Source organism: Hipposideros armiger, unplaced genomic scaffold, assembly GCF_001890085.2.
Source record: "Hipposideros armiger isolate ML-2016 unplaced genomic scaffold, ASM189008v1 scaffold_818, whole genome shotgun sequence".
Classification (NCBI taxonomy): Eukaryota; Metazoa; Chordata; class Mammalia; order Chiroptera; family Hipposideridae; genus Hipposideros; species Hipposideros armiger.
The window spans coordinates 323,724-346,712 of record NW_017732168.1 but is presented as its reverse complement, the minus strand read 5'-3'; the positions used below and the strand labels follow the sequence as shown (position 1 = coordinate 346,712).

At 36.7% G+C, this 22,989-nt stretch overlaps 1 protein-coding gene across 1 annotated transcript in view; it reads left to right on the top strand.

Annotated features, from left to right (window-relative positions):
- The window catches only part of PIK3R4 (phosphoinositide-3-kinase regulatory subunit 4), a 56,341-nt gene that overhangs the window by 20,141 nt on the left and 13,211 nt on the right, over positions 1–22,989 (top strand). Inside the window, exons 7-13 of the mRNA XM_019628932.1 lie at positions 1,424–1,597; positions 5,036–5,181; positions 7,211–7,414; positions 11,508–11,709; positions 13,553–13,740; positions 14,998–15,208; positions 17,625–17,790. Of these exons, the coding sequence (XP_019484477.1) occupies positions 1,424–1,597; positions 5,036–5,181; positions 7,211–7,414; positions 11,508–11,709; positions 13,553–13,740; positions 14,998–15,208; positions 17,625–17,790 (1,291 nt within the window). The remainder of the gene's footprint in view (positions 1–1,423; positions 1,598–5,035; positions 5,182–7,210; positions 7,415–11,507; positions 11,710–13,552; positions 13,741–14,997; positions 15,209–17,624; positions 17,791–22,989) is intronic.

Below are 22,989 nucleotides of genomic sequence, written 5' to 3'. Positions count from 1 at the left end.
TAGAATTATCAACTTTAGACTTTATTTCTTGACTTTTATCTATGCCAGATAAAGATTCAACTCTTTCATAAATGCCCTGATCCCTCTTCCCCTCTGTTTTTGAGATATAGATCACTATTTTCAGTGCTTTAGTTTTTAGCTTGTTTTTATAATTTTAAATAATTAAACCTATTTCTTATTGATCTTCTATTTTGGACTACAAGAACATTAATGCTCCTTTTTTTCTCTCTACCATTTTTATTGGTGGTTGATAATTCAACTAATTGTTAGTTGACAGTTCAACTAATAATTTGATTATCATAGTTGATAATATTTACATTCTGTTCTGTAATCATAAGTCTTTTGTGCAGTGTATAGAGTGATTCTAAAAATTCAAATAAAGATTTACATGATTATGGATTTTATGAATTATGTAAATTTTATTATGAAGTATGTAAATTTTATTGACTGTAGAGCCAAGTACTGTATTACTTGTATTTGTTTCACCACAATTCCAGTGCTATGACTCCTTTATCCTTGATGAGAATACTTATGGTATCAAAGTCAATGGATTCTCTTGTCTGTCCTCTGTCAATTACTAAATACATTACACATTTTAATTTATTTCATATTTATGCCATAACTTTTTTGAACAATTTTTTGTTTGTCCTGGAATTTCCTTTGTTTTCCTTTTTATAGAGAAAAGTAATATACTTTTTTCACCTTATCTATCTTATCTAGTATTTTTCTTACCAATTCTACCTGGTTTTAATCTATTCCATTTTTCTTCTTGATAACATTTTTGAAATTTATTGGCTTTTAATTCTAATTTTGGCTGATTGCTTTCTAGATCTTTGCTATTATCCCTCCGCCCCACCCCTTGAATTTTTGGGTTATATCTATTTTGTACATTCCATATCTTCTTAATTTTGCTGGAGTACATTTTCAAGTAACTTAGAAAGAGTTGCATGGGAGGTAAACCTGTATAATTCTCATGTGTCTCAAAATGACTTAATTTTGTTCTCTTATTTTATTGACAGTTTGGGTATGAATCTTCTTTCATAACTTTAAGGTCTTGCTCTGTTGTGTTCTAGCCTCCATTGTTACTGAAGATCATCTGATGCCAATCTTACGCTCCTTAATTTTTAGGGGACCCGTATTTTTCTTTCTGTAAGTTCTCTTGCTGTAGTTGTTGGATATTTACAGTAAAGTTAAGATTAAACACCTAGGATCGTTTTTACCCCTTTGGTGTTCTAGAATTTCTTGATGATTTGCTTTGATGTGGGTCTTTTTCATGTATTGTGCTGGGTAGGAAGTGCAGTGTCCTCTACTTGATTATTGCTCAATATATTTAGCTTTTGATTAATTTTATTGTTTTACTTAATGGCATTTGTACTTTCAGGTATAGAATGCATAATCATGGTATGTTGCTTCTCTTTTTCAGGTGTTGCTGCCTATGTTGGCTGGCAGAGCTCCTCCATTCTCAAACCCCTGCTGCAGCAAGGCCTTAGTGATGCTGAGGAATTTGTTATTGTGAAAGCTCTTAATGCCCTTACCTGTATGTGCCAGTTAGGGCTGCTACAAAAACCCCATGTCTACGAATTTGCCAGTGATATTGGTAAGTTTCTGTTTCTCAAGATTAGGATGAGACAATTAGGATGTGGGAAGAGAAATAACAATTGATAGAGCACTGCAAAATACCTAGGCAATAGAGCATCAGGCTTCCAGCTTTATTGTTCCCATTGTATAAGTGTGTGTGTGTGTGTGTGTGTGTGTGTGTGTGTGTGTGTGTGCGCGCGCGCGTGCGCGCGCATGTGCATGCTTCTGCATGCAGGCTTGTATGCATTTGAGGCACAGACAGCAAACACACAGGATCATTTGGTTCTCCAACCCAAGTTGGGAAATGTATCTTTGTTTTTACTTGAAGTTAGGTCTTTGTGATCCTTGAAAAAATGTAGATTTTAAAAAATGTAATATAGATAAAGTCTTTAACTGCTCTGAAGAGTCAACTTATTTTTTGGACACTGGACCATTGTCAAATTGAAATTGGGTATGGAGAATTGTCTGATGTGTCATTATACTCATTGCCAGTTAAGAATTTATAGTATTGAAGTTACTACTGTTAGTAATTTTATTAACCAGTAAAAGATAATTAATTCCTTGACCTTTATAGCACTTATTTCTCTCAACTTAAAAATCAGAAGAAGGGCAAACAAGTAAATATGACATTTTCTAAAATTAAGAATATCCGGAACTTTTAGCCTTCTTATCACTTCACTTTGAGAAAGTAAGCAATATAAGATTGCAAGTTGGCTCTGTATGGAGAAGGCATGAAATCTTGAAAATTGCCCCTTTAGATAAAATACTCAGTTGCTGGTAAATGCTTTGCCAAGGAAAATTAATAGAAAACTAAAATTTGTTAGACTTAATTAACAGGTTCTTTCCTGAGGCAATTCTCAGAGAAAAAGGACAAAGGCATTATTGTTTATTTTGATTGTTCAGAAACTAGGTGGTAGCTATAATAGTAGAGATGTATACAATTTCTGGAAATTTTTAAGGCATGAATGTAGCTTTAAAAAAAGATTTGGAAAATATAATTATAGGTAGGCTTCTTATTTTGTACTCTAATATCTATAATTATTCTTAGTTTATAACTAATTTTGGTTGGAATTTTTTGATGATTATGATAAAATAATTGCAAATTTAATAGAAAATTGTTGAGTATTGGTAACACAATAATTATATGAATCTCTAATATATTGAAATATTTTTTATTTTTTTCTTAAATTTATTGGGGTGACAATGATTAGTAAAATTACATAGGTTTCAAGTGTACATTTCTATAATACATCATCTATAAATCTATCACATTGTGTGCTCACCACCCAGAGTAAGTTATAAGCTACAGAGTGCTGAACCTTGAGGGATTAATTATCTCTAATTTTCCCCATACTTTTAAAAAAGCTAATAAATAACATGAGAACCAAATATTGTTAATATTATAATTAAACAAAAGATGTTAGAGTGTTTTTAAAATTTCTGGTCCTGTGTAGTGTAAGACAGATCTAGAAAGCGCCCATTTTTATAATGTTAAGGAGAAAATATATCATGTTAACATGCATACCTTGCTACCTGGCATATTTTCTGCTCATTCTCAATTTCTGAATTCTTACATCAGTGCTTCCTTTTTTCTCCTGTTAAAGTGGCATTGTTTCCCAAGGGTCAAATTTTTCTTGCTCTTGACTTTAATTCTCTTCATTTTAATTAATACCTTCTGTATATAAATATCTACTCATATATTCTGATTTCACATAGTACATTTCTTCTGAGAGTCTTTGTATCATATCAGTTAGCTACTTATAAAAAGAAACAAATTTTCACCTTTTAATACAATTGGTAAAGGTATTATGCCACAATGTTACTATCAGGTGCCTTATTGTATTCAGTTATCTTAAGGCATAAACTCAACCAAGTGAGCATACTAATATTATAATATCCCCTATCATAAAAATCAGCAATACCAAAAAAGAATGAAAACAGTTACCTCTTGTGCTGTACAACACTCAACCACAAAGTCTCAGGAAGTGCTTCAGTAAATTTCTCATCATGCACCTGTCTGTAGGCCTTCTGGGTGCCTCTGCTCTTAGGCTTTGCATCCCCAGGTTGTCTGTGGTGATGTGATGCATCTGTTTCATTCTGGGGCCCAGGCTGGAGGTAAGCAGCTACACAGGTTATCTTCTGGGTGATCGCAGAAGCACGAGAGAGCAAGCCTAGCTTTGCAGCACATTTCAAGCTTCCGTTTGTGTTATATCTGCTAACATCTATCCATTGGCCAGAGCAGGTAATATGACTGAGCCAAAAGCCAGGGGTAGAGAAGTACCCTTTATACCCCATGAGTGCAAGGCAAGAGTGTGGTTGTGTAGCACAGATAATGTAAAGGATTGGGACCAATAATGCAGCTTTGTACAGTACCTAATTCCTGCTAAGTCATTTTGGGTTTACTTTTTGGAGGTTTTTTTAATGTTTTTCCAGTTCTCATTTTCCCTGTCATAAAGGAAACTATCAGCCCTCCCTTGTTGGATGTATCAGAATCAGCAGGATGTTTATGAAATAAAAGCTTCTTCATGTGTAATTAAAAGAATTGGAATGGGAGAACTTTGGAGACATATTTTGAACAAATCTTTTCTCCTTCCCCTTTTTTATATTATACGTCATTTTAGCATGTGACAGTGTTATTTATTGGTATGAATTGCTTATAAAATTAATATCCTCTAAATGCTGACATTTTTGCATATTTAGAACCAATACAAATGTTTTTATTTGCTTTTACAAGTTTGAATTTTATTCTAAATCTTACTTAGATTAGTTGAAATCACTGATTTTAGGCATAATACACAAGTAGCTAAAATAAAAGGGGTGAAAAGACATTCGTTTAATTTTCTGGTTTAATCTTATATTTTAAACTTTTAAAAGTAGGCATCGTGTTTTCTGCCTTTTAGTTTCCATAATGCCTTGTGAATGAATTTGTGAATGATACATTAGATTTGATTAAACATTACATTAAAAAGCATGTTAAATGAAATTGTTCCCTTAATCTTAAAGCTATGGCTTAGAGAAGAGTCAGCATCTCATTTCTTTGCTCTTTATGTGGTACATGGTGTGTGCTTGGACTTCTTCAGGGTACCGGGTCAGGGAGTAACTGTTGGAACTTTCTGTGTCTCTGTCCAATAGTTTTTTTCCAGCCTTTTAAATGAGTAGATGCCCACCCCTCTTCAGCCCTGGCAAAAAAATATAAATTTAAATTCTCAGAAAGGAGGTAGCTGTTTTTATTTTTTTGGTATTGCTGATTTTTCTGATAGGGAATATTATATTAGTATGTTCACTTGGTTGAGTTTGTGCCTCAAGATAATTGAATGTGTGAAGGCACCTGATAGTAACAATGTGGTATAATCCCTTTATCAATTGTGTTATAAGGTGAAAGTTTGTTTATTTTGATAGTATGAAACTATGAACATGGTTTAATGATTTAATCCATACCCTCTTTTTCCCCCTTTAGCCCCCTTTCTGTGTCATCCCAATCTGTGGATACGCTATGGTGCTGTGGGATTTATCACAGTGGTAGCTCATCAAATAAGCACAGCTGATGTGTACTGTAAACTGATGCCTTACCTTGACCCCTATATTACCCAACCAATAATACAGGTAAGTATGTTTCAACTCAGAATCAATCCTTCCTCCAAACTATGGAACCCTTTAAAGGTTTAGAGTTCTATTTTTATTTAAGTTTTTAAAGATTTAAATTGGGCTATAGCATTTTCATATTTTTTTGAAGCTAGTTAATGTTAATGAAACAAACACTTTTGAAGGTGAGAAACGTTCAAAAAACTGTTATGTTATACATCATGTTATGCATACTATAGCACTCAGTAGTTCATACTTTATTTTCTTATATGTAATATTATCAGGCATCTGCTGCTAAAGTGAAATATGGCAGAAATGTATATTGATGGACCTCTGCTTTTATTTTAAAATATATAACTGATTTCAACCCAAGTCAGTATTTGTAATAAATTAGAAAAAGCCTTGTTCAAATGTTTGTTTTTTGGGCCACTACCTGGTTCTGGTTTCGTTTCAGTTTGTTTTTTTCCCTTTCCCTTTTTCTTTTCTTTTCCTTCCTTCTTTCCTTTCTCTTTTCTTTCTTTCTCTCCCCACCTCTCTTTCTTTTTTAATCTAATTATCAACCCCAGCCTCCAACCCTCCCCAGCCTGCAACCCTCCCCAGCCTGCCAGCAGTGTAGCACTTGATAAACTTCAGATCTCTGGTTTGTACAAAGCAGTTGTTTACCCAACTTATCAGTGTTTATTTTGCTGGACAGCCAACTATCAAAATAGATATTTAAATTGAATGGACTGTTGAGAGATGATTCTGGCTGTGAAAACATCCTGAAGTGCCCTATTTTTACTAAAACTCTTTCTCTTTTGCAAATTCACACGCCTCTGGCTTTCTCCTACTTATGTATCCAGGGTACCTTCCCTTTGATTGGAGAAAGTGGCCTTCCATATCCTTTGGAAATATGGAGGATTTGGCTGTGACTTCAGTCCTGCTTTTCTCCATAGATGCACCCATTTCTGGGGATCATCATTCCTTCTTTCATAGTTTGTAGAATTTTCTTATTTTTAGCCCAGGAACAATTTATTTATATATGAAAGATAGACAATATCACTCGAAAATATGCCTTATTTTTTGAAGTTTATTAAAGCGTCCTTGGAAATCAGGTCTAGAGATTCCTACTATTTTGACCACTTATTCTATTTAGAAGTTTGTTTATTAAATGTTTTTATAACACAATGTGAAATGTCTCTGGGATTTAAAAATTGCATGCATTTTTGTAATAGCTTTTAGTAGTTGTTTACTATAATAAATATGCCATATAAGTGGCTTGTTAGAAATCTGTACCATTCTCTGTTTTCTCAGAAATTCTTAAAAAAAAAAATTTTTTTTTTCTTTTATCATTGTTTTATATGTTGAAAGGCCAGGATTAGGAGTTAGAGGCTAATTATCCATATGTTTCATAAATCATACTTTGCTACAGTTTGGATTAGACAAAAAAATACCCTTTTATGCTGGTTTCCACTGGCCCACTCACCAAGTAGTAGTTCAGTATATCTAAAGTCCTCTTGGTTACTGTTAGTAGCGCTCACCCTGTTCATTGCAAATGCATGGTCAAGGGGAGTATGCTTGGTGGTAGTAAAGGATTTTATGAACTCAAAGGCGAAAGTAATGCTTCTGGGAAGTGGTTGAAGCTACTGGGAAAACCTGATGGCTGACAGGAAGCCCTGTTGAGCGTCTTTTCTGGGTCCGTACCTGTTGCCTGATAGACTCGTGCACCACAGGTATTTTAGATCTAGGAAGTCATCTGACATTTGGGACCTAGAAAAGACTTTTTTTCATTTTCTAAACTTTTCTAGCCAGGGTATTGATTACTAGTCTTCCGGTATGATAAACACAGTTGTGTACTTAGGCGCTGACAATGAAAAGAAGAAATTCCTTAGCTTTTTAAAGGTTACTAGTATTCTTTTTTTTCTTCTAAGCAAAAATTGCAGATTTTCATATCTTGCGTTTTCCTAGAAAATTAATACCTATGTTAACTTTATAGAGGTCGTGTTGAATTTGAAAATAACTGTACCATATGTTGGATTTTTGGCTGATTCTTTTTATTTTTCTAATACAGATTGAAAGAAAACTCGTTCTACTCAGTGTTTTAAAAGAGCCAGTAAGTCGTTCTATATTTGATTATGCTCTGAGGTCGAAAGATATCTCTAGCTTGTTCAGACACCTGCACATGCGTCAGAAGAAACGAAGTGGGTCTCTCCCTGACTGCCCTCCACCTGAGGATCCTGCCATAGCACAGCTTCTGAAGAAGTTACTCTCACAGGTCGTATCACCTTTCTGAAAGCTTACATTTAAGTGCAAATTTCATGAAAACATGAAAGCATCCATCTTGTTATGAAAAATATTTTTGGTTAGGTTGCATCACACTAAATAAATGAATCTGGCAAATATCTTATACATTTGCAGTGGTATCTAGGGGATACTAGGATGAGGATTAGGCATTGGGTTGAACTAAAGAAGGAATTAATGGGAGAGCTAGTAAGTTTCTTTTGTGATTACTGACTGAGGGAAAGAGTAGATATAAGCTTAGATTTAAGTAATAGTCTTGTTTCAGTTCCATATTTCACCAAAAAACATAATGAAATGTAATGTCATTGTATTGCAAAGCCCAGATGCAGTATGGGAAAATCCTGGTCTATTTCCATCCAAATTCAGAGAGTTCTCACTGCGTGCAAACAGTTGCGATATCTGGGATTTATAATGCATCTTAGATTGAATAAAACAGCGGTTTACTGCTGTGTCTTAAACGCCTCTGAAGTTGGATCAATTAACAAATCTTGTTAGAACTAGGAAGTAATCTTTTTATTATGCTTGACATTAATAGGGCCACTTTAGAAACAGTCTAGATTCAGCATCCTGTTTTAAAACGGGTGTGTGGAACCTAGAGAAGCCTAGATAGGAATAAAAATGGTTAGAAATAAAGAATACAGTTTCTGAATAAATGCTCCATGAGCCATAAAGCAAATACTGAGGGACAACTTTCATGACTGGCTCTAAGTGTGCAGCAAGTTTTAGTTAAGAGGATGCTTGTCAGTCATGTCTTGTCTAACAAGAAAAGATGATGAAAAAATGCTTCAGTTGCAGAGAGAGAATTTGATCAGCTTTGGGATGTAAATGCTTCCACGTATTGTACTTGTCACTGAATATCCAGTGCTTTTTGATGCTCAGACGTGGGCTTGGGTGATTGAATATTGGAATACACTCCTATGGGAGGCCCGTCAATATCCATTTTGGTTCTTTTAGGCCTAAATTTTGCTGGAGGCTAGAGATGTCTCTGAATGTCCCTTCCAGGCCGGTGGTTCTGTTTCCTATATTTTGGGAGACTTAATTTGATATGACTTGAATTACCAAAGAGCTTTTTCTTTGGGCTTTCTGTTAACCTTGGGTCGTATAGTAGAGGTACTTGATATTTTAGAAAGCAGCTTATGGAACATTGTATTTTGAATCACATTTTTCTGTTGTTTCTCCTGAGTAAATAATCCTTATCAAAAAGATTTCAGCATGAAATAAAAACCACTCCAATTTAGATGAGTCTTTGGTCTTGGGTGGTGTGATTCTTTGTTTTTCTCTGGCAAATCCTGTATATTAAAAGCCTCTCTACTGCTATTTCCTTTTCATGGAAGTCATTAGTTCCTTCATTCATGGTGCCACCCTCGCCTCTAGTTCTTGCTTTTCTCCTTGCTCTGGGTGTCGGTTTTGCCATTGCCACGGGTAGAGGGAAAGAGGGGGTAGGAGCGGTTTCCGTAGCCTTTCCACTTGCTGCTTGCTACTGTTCCCCCACACGCTTCTGCCATTGCTGCTCCGTCAGTGCCAGCCTCCGTCACTGGGTGCCGTGATGAAACCACTAAAACCCACTGCCTCGTCGTCCTCTAAGTGTTTGCTGGATGGATTCATTTGTCTGTCATTTATCCCCTCGTTCATATGAATAGGAAAAGAGGAACATGTAATCCCCTGTTTTATGTTGTTTCTGCTAATGATTGTTTTAGGAGATTCCTAAGCGTTAGGAGTCCTGTTCCAAGGGACAGCTGCTGCTGGTAGAAGGGAGAGCAGGTCCTCAGAGCAAGTAACAGCAGAACAGCAGCAGCTTCCGTTTATTGAGGACCTATGCGTCTACCACTAATTGACGCTTTCTATGTTTTGTAACTCAAGCTTAAAACAAGCCTGAGCAACAGATGATGTTATCCCCATTTCGTAGATAAGGAAACTGGGACTTAATGACGGTGGTTAACGTGACTGTGCTCACACCGTTGAGCACGTTTCAGTGCTGACCTCTAAACCTAAACCTGTCTAACTCCAAAGCGCGTGCTCCTCCATCTTTGCCATCTTGCCTCTCCAAGTAAACCAAGGACAGGGAGCTAAGACTGAGAAGCTTGCTTAGGTTTTGTGTGGACTGAGGAAGAGGTCCGTATGCAGCTCACCTCTTCCAGCCTCTTGCAAGCCTTTTGTCTGCCTTCACTTCTTTATGGTTCCTGTAATACCTTAGTTTCCTGGGATTACCAGCAGAGCCTCGATGCCAGGGAAGTAGGTGTTGAGTCCTTGTCCCTAGTGTCAGGGCTACAGAGGGAAAAGACATGTTTTTAGCCTCCACAAGTGGGAATTCTGAACACTCCGACAGATTTTTTTTCCTTTTCTTTTTATTTGGGGTGCTACAAGGCTCTTTTGTATAGAACTACGCTTGAAATACATCATGGGTAAAAATAGGCCTTTCTAGGCCAGCCTGCCATTGTTTCTGTGGGAAAATATGTTCAGAGTTACAGCCAATAGACGTGAAGTGCACTTTGGGGACATTATCCATATGGAAGTTGGAATCTGTAGTCCAGATTTTCAATAGGACTTAGCATCTGGAGGTGACACACATCTCAGGGCTGTTTTAGATAGATGTCATCCACAGGGGCTCCCTGGTTTATTGTTGTTGCTATCTGTTTCATCAGGCAATAACACAGAATGCACCGTTATTTCACTCCTTACTTTAAAAAGTGACAAATACTTTGCATGTTAAACTTTCAAATGACTTTTACTTTAATAATTTTGACTGGGTAGTATATATACAAGGTGTAAAATTGAAAAGGTGTAAGAAGATTTATAGTAAAATGTAAGTTTTCCTTCAATCTCTGACCCTTAGCCACCTAGTTTCTATCTCTGTTGATTGTGAATTTTATGTTGTTGGATTCTGAATTTCTTCATATAGTGTTAGATTTGTTCTGTTGTACAGTTAGGTTACTTGGAATCAATTTGATCCTTTTAAACCTTTTAAGATTTGTTAGAACAGATCTAGAGCAACCTGTGGTCAATGGCCAGTTTAGCCCAACTACCAGGGACTTCTGAAGACATGATGCTCTGTGTAGTAAGAGGACTTTCACTTTCTAGGGTTGATTTGTCTTATTGTGACTGCATTGTGAACATTAAACTCTGATGGGATTCTAGATTGAAGCCTTAGGGGAATTGCTATTTACATTTTTATTAATTTATATTTCATTGATTTTCTTTCATTTTCACAATGAAAACATTCTAGAGGATTCTGAGGGTGGTTGGAATGTTACAAAGAAAATGCAGAACTGTTCCATTTACCAGAATACTTAAGTTACACATTGAATTAATTATTCAGTATTTATTAGCTATCAGACAGTTTCAAGTGTTCTAAATGTCGAGTGCATTAATTTATTAAAAATTCATAATAACCTTATAAGATGGGTGCTAGTAATTATCCTCATTTTATAGATAAGTGATTGGGGTACAGAGAAATTGGGTAACTTGCCCAAGGTCACACAGTAATGGAGCTGGGATTTGAACCTAGGCAGCCTGTGACTCCAATCATACTTGTATAATGTTGTATAATGCTAGGTGTGTTGCTCACATTTGCAGTTTAGCCAGCATGCCTGTCAGTTCCTGAGGTGTGTGGAAAGTTTTCCATATCATAGAGTGCTTTCACACAGTGTCTCATTCAATATTCGCAACACTTCTAGGAGCAAGTTGAAATAGGGACGCTTCTTTTGCTTAGTATTGTATTTCCAGAATTTTTTTTAGATACTAAGTGTCTGTTTATTCAATTATATATTAAAGATCTTCTAGATACCAGGCATTGTGTTAAATGCTCCCATTTAGAAATAAAGTTAAGAAATAAATCTTGATACAAAGTAGAAAGTGCCCTAATGGAGAGAGAGTGTTCTGGGAGATCAGAGTAGTGAGAGATTGTTCTGTGTTGATTTCTTTTTCTCTTGACTGCTTGCTTCATTTTACCATTCTGACTCTTAGAATTTTAAATTGCGTGGTTTGACCTCTCAGTTGTCAGTCATTCCGAGGCCTGTTGTTATTACTTGCAAAAATAACCTAGAACATGTGGTTTTATTTGGTTTTAGGGAATGACAGAGGAAGAGGAAGACAAACTTTTGGCACTAAAAGACTTCATGATGAAATCTAACAAAGCAAAGGCCAATATAGTGGACCAGAGCCATCTTCATGATAGTAGTCAGAAAGGCGTCATTGACTTGGCAGCCTTGGGCATAACTGGGAGACAAGTTGATCTTGTTAAAACCAAACAGGAACCAGATGACAAGCGAGGTTAGTCTCCCTCTCTCTCTCTCTCTCTCTCTCTCTCTCTCTATTTAGTTTGTATTATTAGTTATTTCATAAGGCTACTTTTAGCTCAATTGCCATAAAATAAGTCATATTTCCCAGATATGGAACTTTCAAATACAGTGACTAGCTTACATAGCAGGAAGATTTAGGGGAGAAAAAGTGGAGAAGTGAAGTAACAGTTAAGAGATTAACTGTTAAAACCTGCTGAAATCATGGCTCTGTATGTGTCAGAATCAGGATTCAAACCAAAGCCTGACTCCAAAGCCCTGTTCGTATGATAGAATCATGTTGCTTCTGTGGAGATGTATGATTGAAGATGAAATTCTATTTTTAATCCTTTAAATACCAACCCAAGGCCAATAGTCTATGTACAATGAGGTGAAGTTTTCTAGTTTATTAGTAGGTAATACCTAGTGAATTGAAACGAATAGTCTTGCTATTAACAATGAAATAGAAAAGAATAGAGACCAGAGAAGTCTTAACCATTTGAAGCCTCAAGATTTAGAACAGCCAGCTCTTGTAACAATGACATCGACATTGACATTGATTGTATGAGGTGTTTAAGATCTTGAGCCTTCTTCTCGTAAACCTTTTTGGAGATGCACTCACTTCCAGGTACAAGCCTTTAAAAATTTCTCTGTTCCACTGTCAGACTTCAAGGGCAGCTGATGAATTATATTTAAAATAAACCTCTAACTGCCAAATATGGGATGAAGTATTTGTGACTTAATTATCAGTGGTTTATAGCCACAGTATGTAAAGCACTCATATAAATAAGAAAAATGGAAGCACCCCAAAAGAAAAATGGTGAAGGATTTGCACATCCAACTGATAGGATAGAAATGTATATGTTTGAAAAGGTAAATAAATAAAGAAATGCAAATTAAAACAATGAGATGCCTTTTTCGGCTTAAGCGATTAGTAAAGACTGAGATACCCCGTGTTAGCAAGAGTATATTTAGGGAAATGGGCATTTTCATATACTGTTGATGAGGTTATAAGTTGAACTCTTTTTAAAGGCAATGTCCTCACTCTTTGACTCACCGATTTTGGTTCTAGAAGTTTCTTGTAAGAAACAATGACATGCATGCAAGGAAATATGTATAAGAATGTTCTCCATTTAAAAAAAAAAGAGAGGAAATGATTGAAATGTCCATTAATAGGGGAATGGTTAAATAAGTGTTCAACATATTTAAGTACGAGAAAAAGCAAGTTGTGAAACAATATGTATTATTTTATTTTTGTTAAACAATATGGTAGTATATCATTAAACTATATGGTTTATGATATTTATAAAGTTATGGGGGGCAATTTGTGTTACTTTTTGGTAATGCTAAAACTTAATATACTTTTTGTAACTGGACAAAGATTAAAAAAATAAATGGTTTCTCTTCTGTTTATAGTCAGGAGATAGCTGTATAACGATTGATTTTTTATTTCTTCTATTTTTATTTTGATTCCTAAGTAACTGATATTGGAAACAGGTCATATTTAGCAGTGACATTTGAAAAATTTGTTTTTATTGTTGGTTCTTCACATGTAGTGGTTACTTGCAATTGAACTAGCCTTGGGAAACTAGGAAACAATTAGGTCTGATTATTAACATCATCGAAAGTGCATTTGTTCCATCTGCCCTAGAAATGAAGTGAGGTTAATGAGTTGATATATAAATGTAAATAAATTGGTGATCATAAAGAACAAATAGGATGTGAAGTCCACTGCTGTTTTTCCCCCACCAAAAAAAAAAAAAAAAAAAAAAAAACCAATAAAAGCACATACTGGTTTTAGAGGCTTCCTTCAACTATTCCTGAATCTGTTTTCATAGCTAGAAAACATGTGAAACAGGACTCAAATGTGAACGAGGAATGGAAAAGCATGTTTGGGTCACTGGAACCACCGAGCATCCCACAGGCCCTACCGAAAGGGAGCGACCAGGAGGTGATTCAGACTGGGAAGCCGCCTCGTTCAGAGTCCTCTGCTGGCATTTGTGCCCCCTTGTCAACTTCTCCACAGGTATTGTCATCTAGGCAGTAGTCCTCCTTTTGTCTTTCAATCCCCTTCTACTGTTTTAGATGTTTAAAAGCTGTGCACTGTACTAGAAAAATCAGTATAGTGACTTGTACTGTAGGACATGTTTCTAAAACAGTTTAGTTTATCTTTAATTTTATAGCCAAGGGGAATTCTAATTATTGAATGCATCAAAAAAGGTCTTATTTTAGAGTACTCACCAATAAAGTGATCTGAAATTGTTGGTTGAAACATCATTATGAACTGTGATTATAATTAGTCTACGGTGAGCCTTTTAAATATATTTTTATTCTTCTAATATGACATAGTTCTATCTGTAAAATACCAAAAATACTTCTGAGAAGATAAGTCCCAAGTTTGCCATGTGTGAGAAATGTCTGATAATTCTGATATATTTGAAAAATTTGCAATTTAAAATAACTCTTCCTTAGCTAGTCATATTTTAAATGAAATATATGTATTATCTGAAACAACTGACAAAATTTTTTTCTTCTTTTCATTTAATGAGAATTTTTTTTTTTAAGATTTTTATTGGGGAATTGGGGAGATGGGAACAGTGCTGGGGAATTGGGGGAAGGGGAACAGACAAGTTGGTATCATTTTGTTCTTCAGTCTAGTTGTGGAGGACGTTGCCTCACTGGCCCACGTTGGCACCATCATTGCGCTCTTCCCGGGCGAGGCAGATCAGTCGCCAGCTTCTGGACGGCCGCTCACTGCGGCTGCTGGGCCGCTCACGCTGGCTGCTGGCTACACACGGTAGCCCATGGCAACCCACTGCCACAGGGGCTGCAGCCTAAGCCATCGCCAGCGACTCAAGGGCAGCCCAACTCCAGGTCGAGCTGTTGTCCAGCATCCCAGCTGTGGAGGGCAGTGTCACTGGCCCTCATATGTGGGATCCGAACCGGGGCCCTCTGGCATCCCAAGCCAGTTCTCAACCATTGCGCCACTTGGCGGCCCAATGAGAATTTTTATTTAATGTTTTTGATTCACTGATAATTGTTTTTTAATAATGTAGAAGTTTGGAGTAATTTGTGGTTAAACTTCATTTAAAATAGGTTTTCATTGAAAACATATTGTCTTTAAACATGTCATTTCATTTAAGCATGTCATTGGATTTAAAAATTGGTACATTACCAAGGACAAAAAGCTGATAATAGTGAATAAAGAGAACATAGATCCATTTTTATCGTCAAATATACTTTGCTTATGACATAATTACCTATAATACTATTTGTTTTGCAGATTCCTGAAGTGACAAATGTCCAAAGTAGAAAACCAGCAATACAGGTTTTAAGTAGTACAATTTTACCGTCCACCTACCAGATTCGGATCACAACTTGTAAAACTGAACTTCAGCAACTCATACAACAAAAGCGGGAGCAGTGTAACGCTGAGAGGATAGCTAAGCAGATGATGGAAAACGCTGAATGGGAGAGTAAACCACCGCCACCTGGTAAAACCGCCATTGGAGGGAGTTGTATTCCATCCTAGGTGCTGAAACCTAGAATCTGATACAGGGTTCTGATAACTAATTACCAAACAAAGGAAGTAAGAGCAAACTGTCACTTTGGAATCCTAGAGGAGGAAGCAATAAGTGAGAAACCTGAAGTCACTGTTTGTGGAGTATGGATCTTCTTAGCACTAGGGGCAACTTGCAGTGTCTTTTTAGGCCACTTATGATTTTAGCATGCCTGTGGTCTATTTTCCCCACTTATGCTAGGCTTTACCTGTCTGCTTAATGTCATGCTACTTTCTCATTGAGTGTCAGGCCCCTTGGAATAACTCCACCTTTTAATTTCAAAAGGGTTTAACATCTATTAATTTTCTTTTAAAAAAGTAAAATTTGGAAAATAATGGATACTTTTAAAAGAAAACGGAATCACCTATAACCCCTCCATTCAACAATTATTGATGTTAAGATTTAGGGGAAACACTCCTATGTTTGAGAAGATTTAAAAGAAATTTAGATATTTCAGATGAAAATGCGCCTCAGCTCTGTTAACAGACTTGCCCAGTTAGTGGAGCTAGTCTTTGATAATAGATTTTCAGATTTTGAAGAACATTTTTTAATGAGTTTCTGTATGTAGATTTTAATAATAAAAATTTAATTTGATAACTATTTAGAAGAAATGCGTAGTGTATTAATATGTAGAGATTTAAAACTTATGTGAATGCCCATGGGCTTCTATTGTGCACGCAGGGAAAATGCTGGTAGAGGTTAGTGACTTAAGGATTTAGAAAATATCCTTAATTGGTAAGTGGCATCTCTAGTCACAAAAATTTTCTTATCAGAATAAATAATCTGGAATATTTGTGTTGTTTCTGTAATATAGTTCAGTATTATTTGCCAGTCCTGCTTTAAAAACAAACAAAAATTGACCATAAACTGTCTATTTTACCAGAGAATCTGTTTTTTGTTTTTTTTTTTAAGAAAAAGGAAAAAAAACTTCTTTTTTTCGAACCAGCGACCCTGTTGCTTGGAGTTCACACTCTTGAGCGAGCTCTTAACCTACCGAGCCACTTGGCCGGCCCCTAGAGAATCTGTCTTTATAAGTGACATTTTATACTTAAGTGGAGCTATACATTTTATTTAATAATCACAGAAAGGTGTCAAATTTTGTGGTTTAAGAAATGTGCAGTGACTGTTGGGCTCTTTATTTTTCTTTCCACACTTGAGTGTTTGTGTGAAATTGGTTTTCTCTAGAGGGAAATGTTAACCTAACCTGGTAGATGATCTGGACTTCATGGAAAAGGGTTTTTGATCACTTTCAAATCCAGCATATCCTTAAAAATCGCATCCAACTGTTCCACCCACACATGTGGGCTGGAGAGCCAACGGGAAACATTGTGTTTTTTATCTTAGAGTAAGCCAAGTTTGGCAGTAGCATTGGTTTCATTTTTGTTTCTTGGTAAAAGGAAATGATTTCATCCTAAAATGACATTGTTATCGTTTAATTAGGAACAGTGCTAATCCTAATATAGTATGATCTTCAGCAAAGATTTAGTTATGTTGTATTTTAGAATGGTTAATATTAAATATGATTAAATGTTATAGTTAATATAGAATTTTATTCATTAAATATTAAAGACAGTTATATGCAAGGACATGCTAGATACTATGAGTGATTCAGAATGGATATGACATGATCTCTGACCTCAGAGAAGTTATAATTTACTAGAGGAAATTAAACATGCACAAAAAATATATATAATAAAACAAAAGAGTATAGATGTCATAAAGAAAGTACTGGAAAATCCATGGACATTCTGAGGCTGTAACTTATAATACCATATATACTAACATGTTGGAACCATAGAATGTACAGGTAGAGAGAAGATAAACATTGAGTCTTGACCATGGGCCTGGGACAATGTCAGACTGTACATCTCATTTTTCCATGTAGTGACCTTTTGGGTTAAGTAGTATTTCCCTGATTTTAATTTGAAGAAATTGAAGCTCAGAAATTACCCTAAGGTCAGATGTGGATCTGGGTTTTTGAGACTTGTCAGGCTTAGGCTGCCTTCCTAGCATCAATTTCTGTAGTTCAGGACAGTCATTAACCACTTACTATGAGCAAGTAGTCAGGGTTTTTCTCGGTAGCAAGTGACTATTGTGCCTTTCAGACACTAGAGAAGGTCTCCACGTGCAGTCTTTCTCAGGCTATTTGAGCAGCACTTAATTGCTATCTTAGATGTCTTACTCAACAGGGAACTGTCATGGTCCGCTAGACCACTCTGGATTGGCTAGCTATTGATACCCTTTGTTTAGTTCTTACAATTGTTCTCATGCTGGTTGTTGGTTATAGTTGGGGGTGAGGGAAAGATATGGATAAGTATAGATTAAGATACACACCTTTGCTCTTCCTTAGGGTGGCGTCCTAAAGGGCTACTGGTTGCACATCTTCATGAACACAAATCTGCTGTGAATCGAATAAGAGTCTCTGATGAACACTCACTTTTTGCAACATGTTCAAATGATGGTACAGTGAAAATCTGGAATAGTCAAAAGATGGAGGGGAAGACCACTACTACCAGGTAAAATATGCTTACAAGAGTCCATTCATTCATTCATTAAATCAGCAAGTGTTTATTGAGTGCTTACACTGTGGTAGGTGCTGTCTTAGGTGCCAGAGATACAGCAATGATAAATGGACAAAAGTACCTTTTCTGTGGAGCTTTCCTTCTAGTGGGAGGTGACAGACAATAAACAGTATAATTAAGTAAAACATACCGTGCGGTAGATGGGAAAAAATGTTATGGAGAGGGCCGGCCGAGTGGCTCAGCTGGTTAAGAGCTCGCTTGGGATCACCAGCTCTGAGCAGCAGGGCTGCAGTTCGGATCCCACATTGAGGGCCAGTGACGCTCGCCCTCTACAGTTAAGATGATGAACAACAGCTCGACCTGGAGCTGGGCTGCTGTGAGTCGCCGGCGACGGCGTGGGCTGCAGTGGGCTGCCCTGAGCTACGTGAGTGGCTGGCAGCCAGCGTGAGCGGCTGGTAGCTGGTGTGAGCTGCCGGGAGCCGCTGTGAGCGGCCGACCAACTACTGGCGACCGATTGCCTCATCCGGGAAGAGCACAATAATCATACCAACATGGGCCAGTGAAGCAGCGTCCTCCACAATTAGACTGAAGAACAAAACAGCAACTTGTCTACCTGTCTGTTCCCCTTCCCCGATTCCCCAACGCTGTTACCTGCCCCCCCAATTCCCCAATAAAATCTTAAAAAAAAATGTTATGGAGAAAAATACAGCCAGGAAGAAGGGTTGGGAATGCAGTAAGGGTGCAGTAGGGTAGAATTTTAAATAAATTCTTCAAAGAGAAGATGGCATTTGAGGAAAGACCTGAAAAAGCTGAGAGATTGAGCCATGTAGATATCTTAGGGAAAACTTTGCAGGCAGAGGAAATAGATTTCAAAGGCCCTGAGGTAGGAAGATGTTCTGCATGCTTGAGGAACAGCAGAGAGGTCTGGATGTCTGGAGCACTGAGTAAGAGGCAGGGCTGAGAGGTGTCAGATTATATAGGGTCATGGAGGCTGCTGTAAAGGACTTTGACTTTTCCTCTGAGTGAGATGGGGAGCCTTTGGAGGCTTCCGAGCAGAAGAGAGACATGATTTAAGTTAGATCTCAACAGAATTACTCTCTCTGGCTTTTGTGTTGAGGATAGACTGAAGAGGGGCCGGGCAGAAGCAGTTAGGCCTTTACAGTAATTCAAGCAAGAGGTGGAGGTAATGGAAGTGATCAGGTTCTGGATTTGTTCTGATGGTATAGCCAACAAGGTTTGCTGACTGGGTTAGATGGAGTCTGAGCAAGAGAAGGAGGGAACGGTGAGCCATGTAAGGGAGCCACATACTACCATTGCCTCACTGGTAGGATCAAAATGGAGATCATTTATGACGTGAAATCCCAAACACTTTATGCATGGTGTGATTTTGTAAGTGATTATAAGAAGTATTTTAGATTTGTACTGCTTCATAGTTATGTCCCTACTTGATATGCAGACTGTTTGTCTGCCCCTTCTCCCCAGTCTCCCCATTCCCATCAATTCTGTCATACTCATATTTGTTCTGTGCCTAGTTGGTTCTGGGTCCGCAAAGAAAGCTACTAAAATCATAATTGAATCTCGTACATAAAATGAAGTAGGGTAATCTGGTGCTTTTCTTGTTATCAGTTCCTTAACCATATAGTTAACCACAAAATCATGAAACAACAAAATACCTGTGATAAAGAATTCAAAAGTTTACTACTTTTGCCAATCTGATACGATTTTGTGCTATTCGTTTATTTTTTAAAAAGAGCTCTATATTTTTACACCATGCTTAGTTACTGTTTTCAGTCATTCTTTCTCAGTATTGCACTTGTCAGAACATAAATCAGAAACTGATAAAAGAATCCTGGCTCCAGGAAGAATTTTTTGTCAACATTTTACTATGAAAGTTTCAAACCTACAAGAAAAGTTGAAAGAGTCTCACAGTGAACATCCATGTACTTGCCATAATTAATAATTGATAATAATATTACTATATTTGCTATGTCATGTAATTATGCATCCTGTCAATTCACCTTCATAAGATGTATTTCAAAGTAAGTTGTAGACGTCATAACGCTTCCCCTGAAAATTTCAGCATGCATGTTATTAACTAGAGCTCTATTTGTTTATAGTTTTTTTTTTCCTCTTTTTGGCATGAAATTCATATGTTATGAAGTACACAGATCTTAAGTGAACCAATCCATGAGTCTTAACAAATGCATACACCTGTGCAACTTAAACTGTAAAGATGTAGAACATAACCATTATACTGGAACATTCCCCTCATGTTCTTCCACATAAAATGCTCTCTGCTTGTAACTATTCATTTGATTTTTTTCTCCCCACTGTTATTAGCGTTTTTATAAGTATTTTAAACGCCTCTTTTGATAATTACTTTTCAAATGGTTCTTTGTTATTATCATCATCAGTTGCATTCATTGACCCTTCTATTAGGAGGATAAGTTTAATTGACATGAGTAAACTTCTCAAGAAAGAACTTGGAATCATCTGTTAGCTTTGCAAAACCATGTTAATTCCCAAATAATTTTTATCCCAGAGCCCTGCCTTCTGTATCCCAGTGGTATACAGTGGTATACCAAGTGTCACATTTCAGACAGTGGGGTCCCAGAAAATGTGGCAGTTTAGCTGACTGTTACAGCCTTTGGGAAGTTCGTATGGTGGTTGGGAGACTGAATTTCCCCTGCACGCAGCTGCTCTTTTTGCTTTGCCGTAACACCTCTCTTGTTCAGTGCAGTAGGCCTTGGCTTGGAGATGCTTCATGCCTGGCACAGGGTAGGGAAGAGGGGAAGGGAAGAGAAGGCATTGCTGTCATCACCTGCCTTCATGAACTGAGGAGGGGAGGAGGCTATTATTATTGCCAGACCCAAGGGGGACAGCTAGTGGCTGGGATAGAGCAGTAAAACTTACGTGTTTTCTTCGGAAATGTTACCAGTACATTCTGACTGCTGAGGCTTTTCTCCTGTGTATTATGTTGGCTGATGGACAACCCAGTTCCCAGTCCTGACTTTTTAATTGAGTTATGATTGGTGATTTAGGCCACCTGGATCTTGGCTCTGCCATTTTCTTCCTTCTTATTTGAGTTCAACTTTTAGTCTGTCCCTTGGGGACTAGTTCTTGAAAAATTGCTGTTTTTTAAAACTTTTACATAGATGTTTCAACTCAGTCCTTTATAGTAGGTTATATTTTTCTTATATGCTTCTCGTGCTACCCTACTCTTGACTCTTTTAGCGTCTCAATTTTAGGGGAGATTGGTGCATTTGGTACTAGTTGAATTTGATGGTAAAATATCTAAATGGAGTTTTGTCCCAATGAAGAATTGAAACAATTGAGGGGTGTGCAAAAAAGTTACCAGTGTTAGGGTTACATATTTTAGAGTCATTGGTGGTGTTGGAAGTCAGAGTTTTTGAGTGGTATGGCTACTCTGAGGAAAATGGAGTGTAAAAGGTTATAAAGACCTGAGACGGCCTGAGACCTGAATAGTAGGAATTTTAATTTTGGGGACAAGAAAAGAGGGGTCAGAAAAAGAGAGAGAAGAAACCATTTAAGTTATATTAGACTGCAACAGAAGAGAGCGTTTTAAGAAAAGGACTTACAGGCAGCTCTCAAATGCAATAAAAAAGCTGAGTAGCATGGAAACTTAGCAAGGCCATTGGGCATTCTCATACAGTGCCTTTGGTGGAATATAGTTGATATATCCATTATCTCTGAAGGGAAGGGTTTTTCAACAATATATATCATAAGCCTTTATGATGTCTGTATCCTAAGGAAATAAGAATAAACTCAGAGATTTAGTTTTAAGGCTGTTCAGATCATCTTTCTTTATAATAGTAGAAAATTAGAGACAAACTAAAGGTTTAGCAGTAGGAGTGAAGTTGGATAAATAAGTGATGGTGCAAGTATAAAACTGATGTTGTGGAAATAATTTTTTGATGAGAAATATATTGATATATTGTATGAAAAAAGTAGGTTTAGAAAATAAGAGCATGTAGGGTTTCTATTTTGGGAATGACAAAGTAAGGACATCCAAAAAATCTCCTCCACAAAAATAATGAGTACACTGGCAAAAACTGTGAAAATCAACTTTTTCAGAACTCTGGAAATTAACTAGTGCTGCATCAATGTGAAGAGTGTTATTCAGTAAAAACAGATGACTCTCAGAACAGTGAGCCATGTGGTCCTGAATTTCATCCCCCCGCACCAAACTTTGCAGTAGCATTTGAACACCCACAGTCCCACAGCTATGGTAGCCATGAAAACCAGCAGCTTAGTAGCCACTTGGGGTGTTAATGGCCTAGGAACTCCCCAAAACCCTGTCTCCAGAGAATTGTCACTATTTGACCTTTCTGCCAGCTAAAAAGCTTCATTCTCGGGGCCTATCTTTATTTGGTCTGACCTGTACCTCAAATACATCACCAGAAAACTACAGACCAATACCTATAATTAAAATAGGCATAAAAATCCTCAACAAAATACTAGTAAACCAAATGCAGCATATTAAAAGGATTATATACCATGACCAAGGGCAGTTTATCCGAGAATTGCAAACCTTGTTTACCATATGAAAATCAATTGAGTATATTGTATTAATAAAGAATAAAGACCACATGATCATATCAGCAGACTCTCAGAAAGCATTCAACAAAATCTAACACCAATTTATGATTAAAAATAAGTCAACAAAATAGTAATAGACAAGAACTAATAAAGGACACCTTTTGAAAAACCCACAGCTAACATTATACTTAATGTTGAAAGACTGAAAGGTTCCCACTAAGATAAGGAACTAGATAAGAATGTCCACTCTTGCTACTTTCATTCAGCATTGTAGTAGAGGTTTCAGCCAGGGCAATTAGATAAAAGAAATAGAAGGTGTATAGTTTGGAAAGGAAGAAATAAAACTATCTCTGTTAGCAGATAACATGGTTTTATCTATAGACTATCTTAAGCAATAAGATAAAGCAAAAAGAAAATCCTGTTAGAACTACCAAATGAGTTCAGCAAAGTTGTAGAATATGAGATCATACTGTATTAGTATATACAAAAATCAGTTGCATTTCTGTATGCTAACAATGAATAGTTCAAAGAGGAAATTTAGAAAATAATTCCATTTACAGTAGCATCAAAAGGAATAAAATACTTAGGAATAAATTTAATAAAAGAAGTATGAGACTTGTGTACTGAAAACTA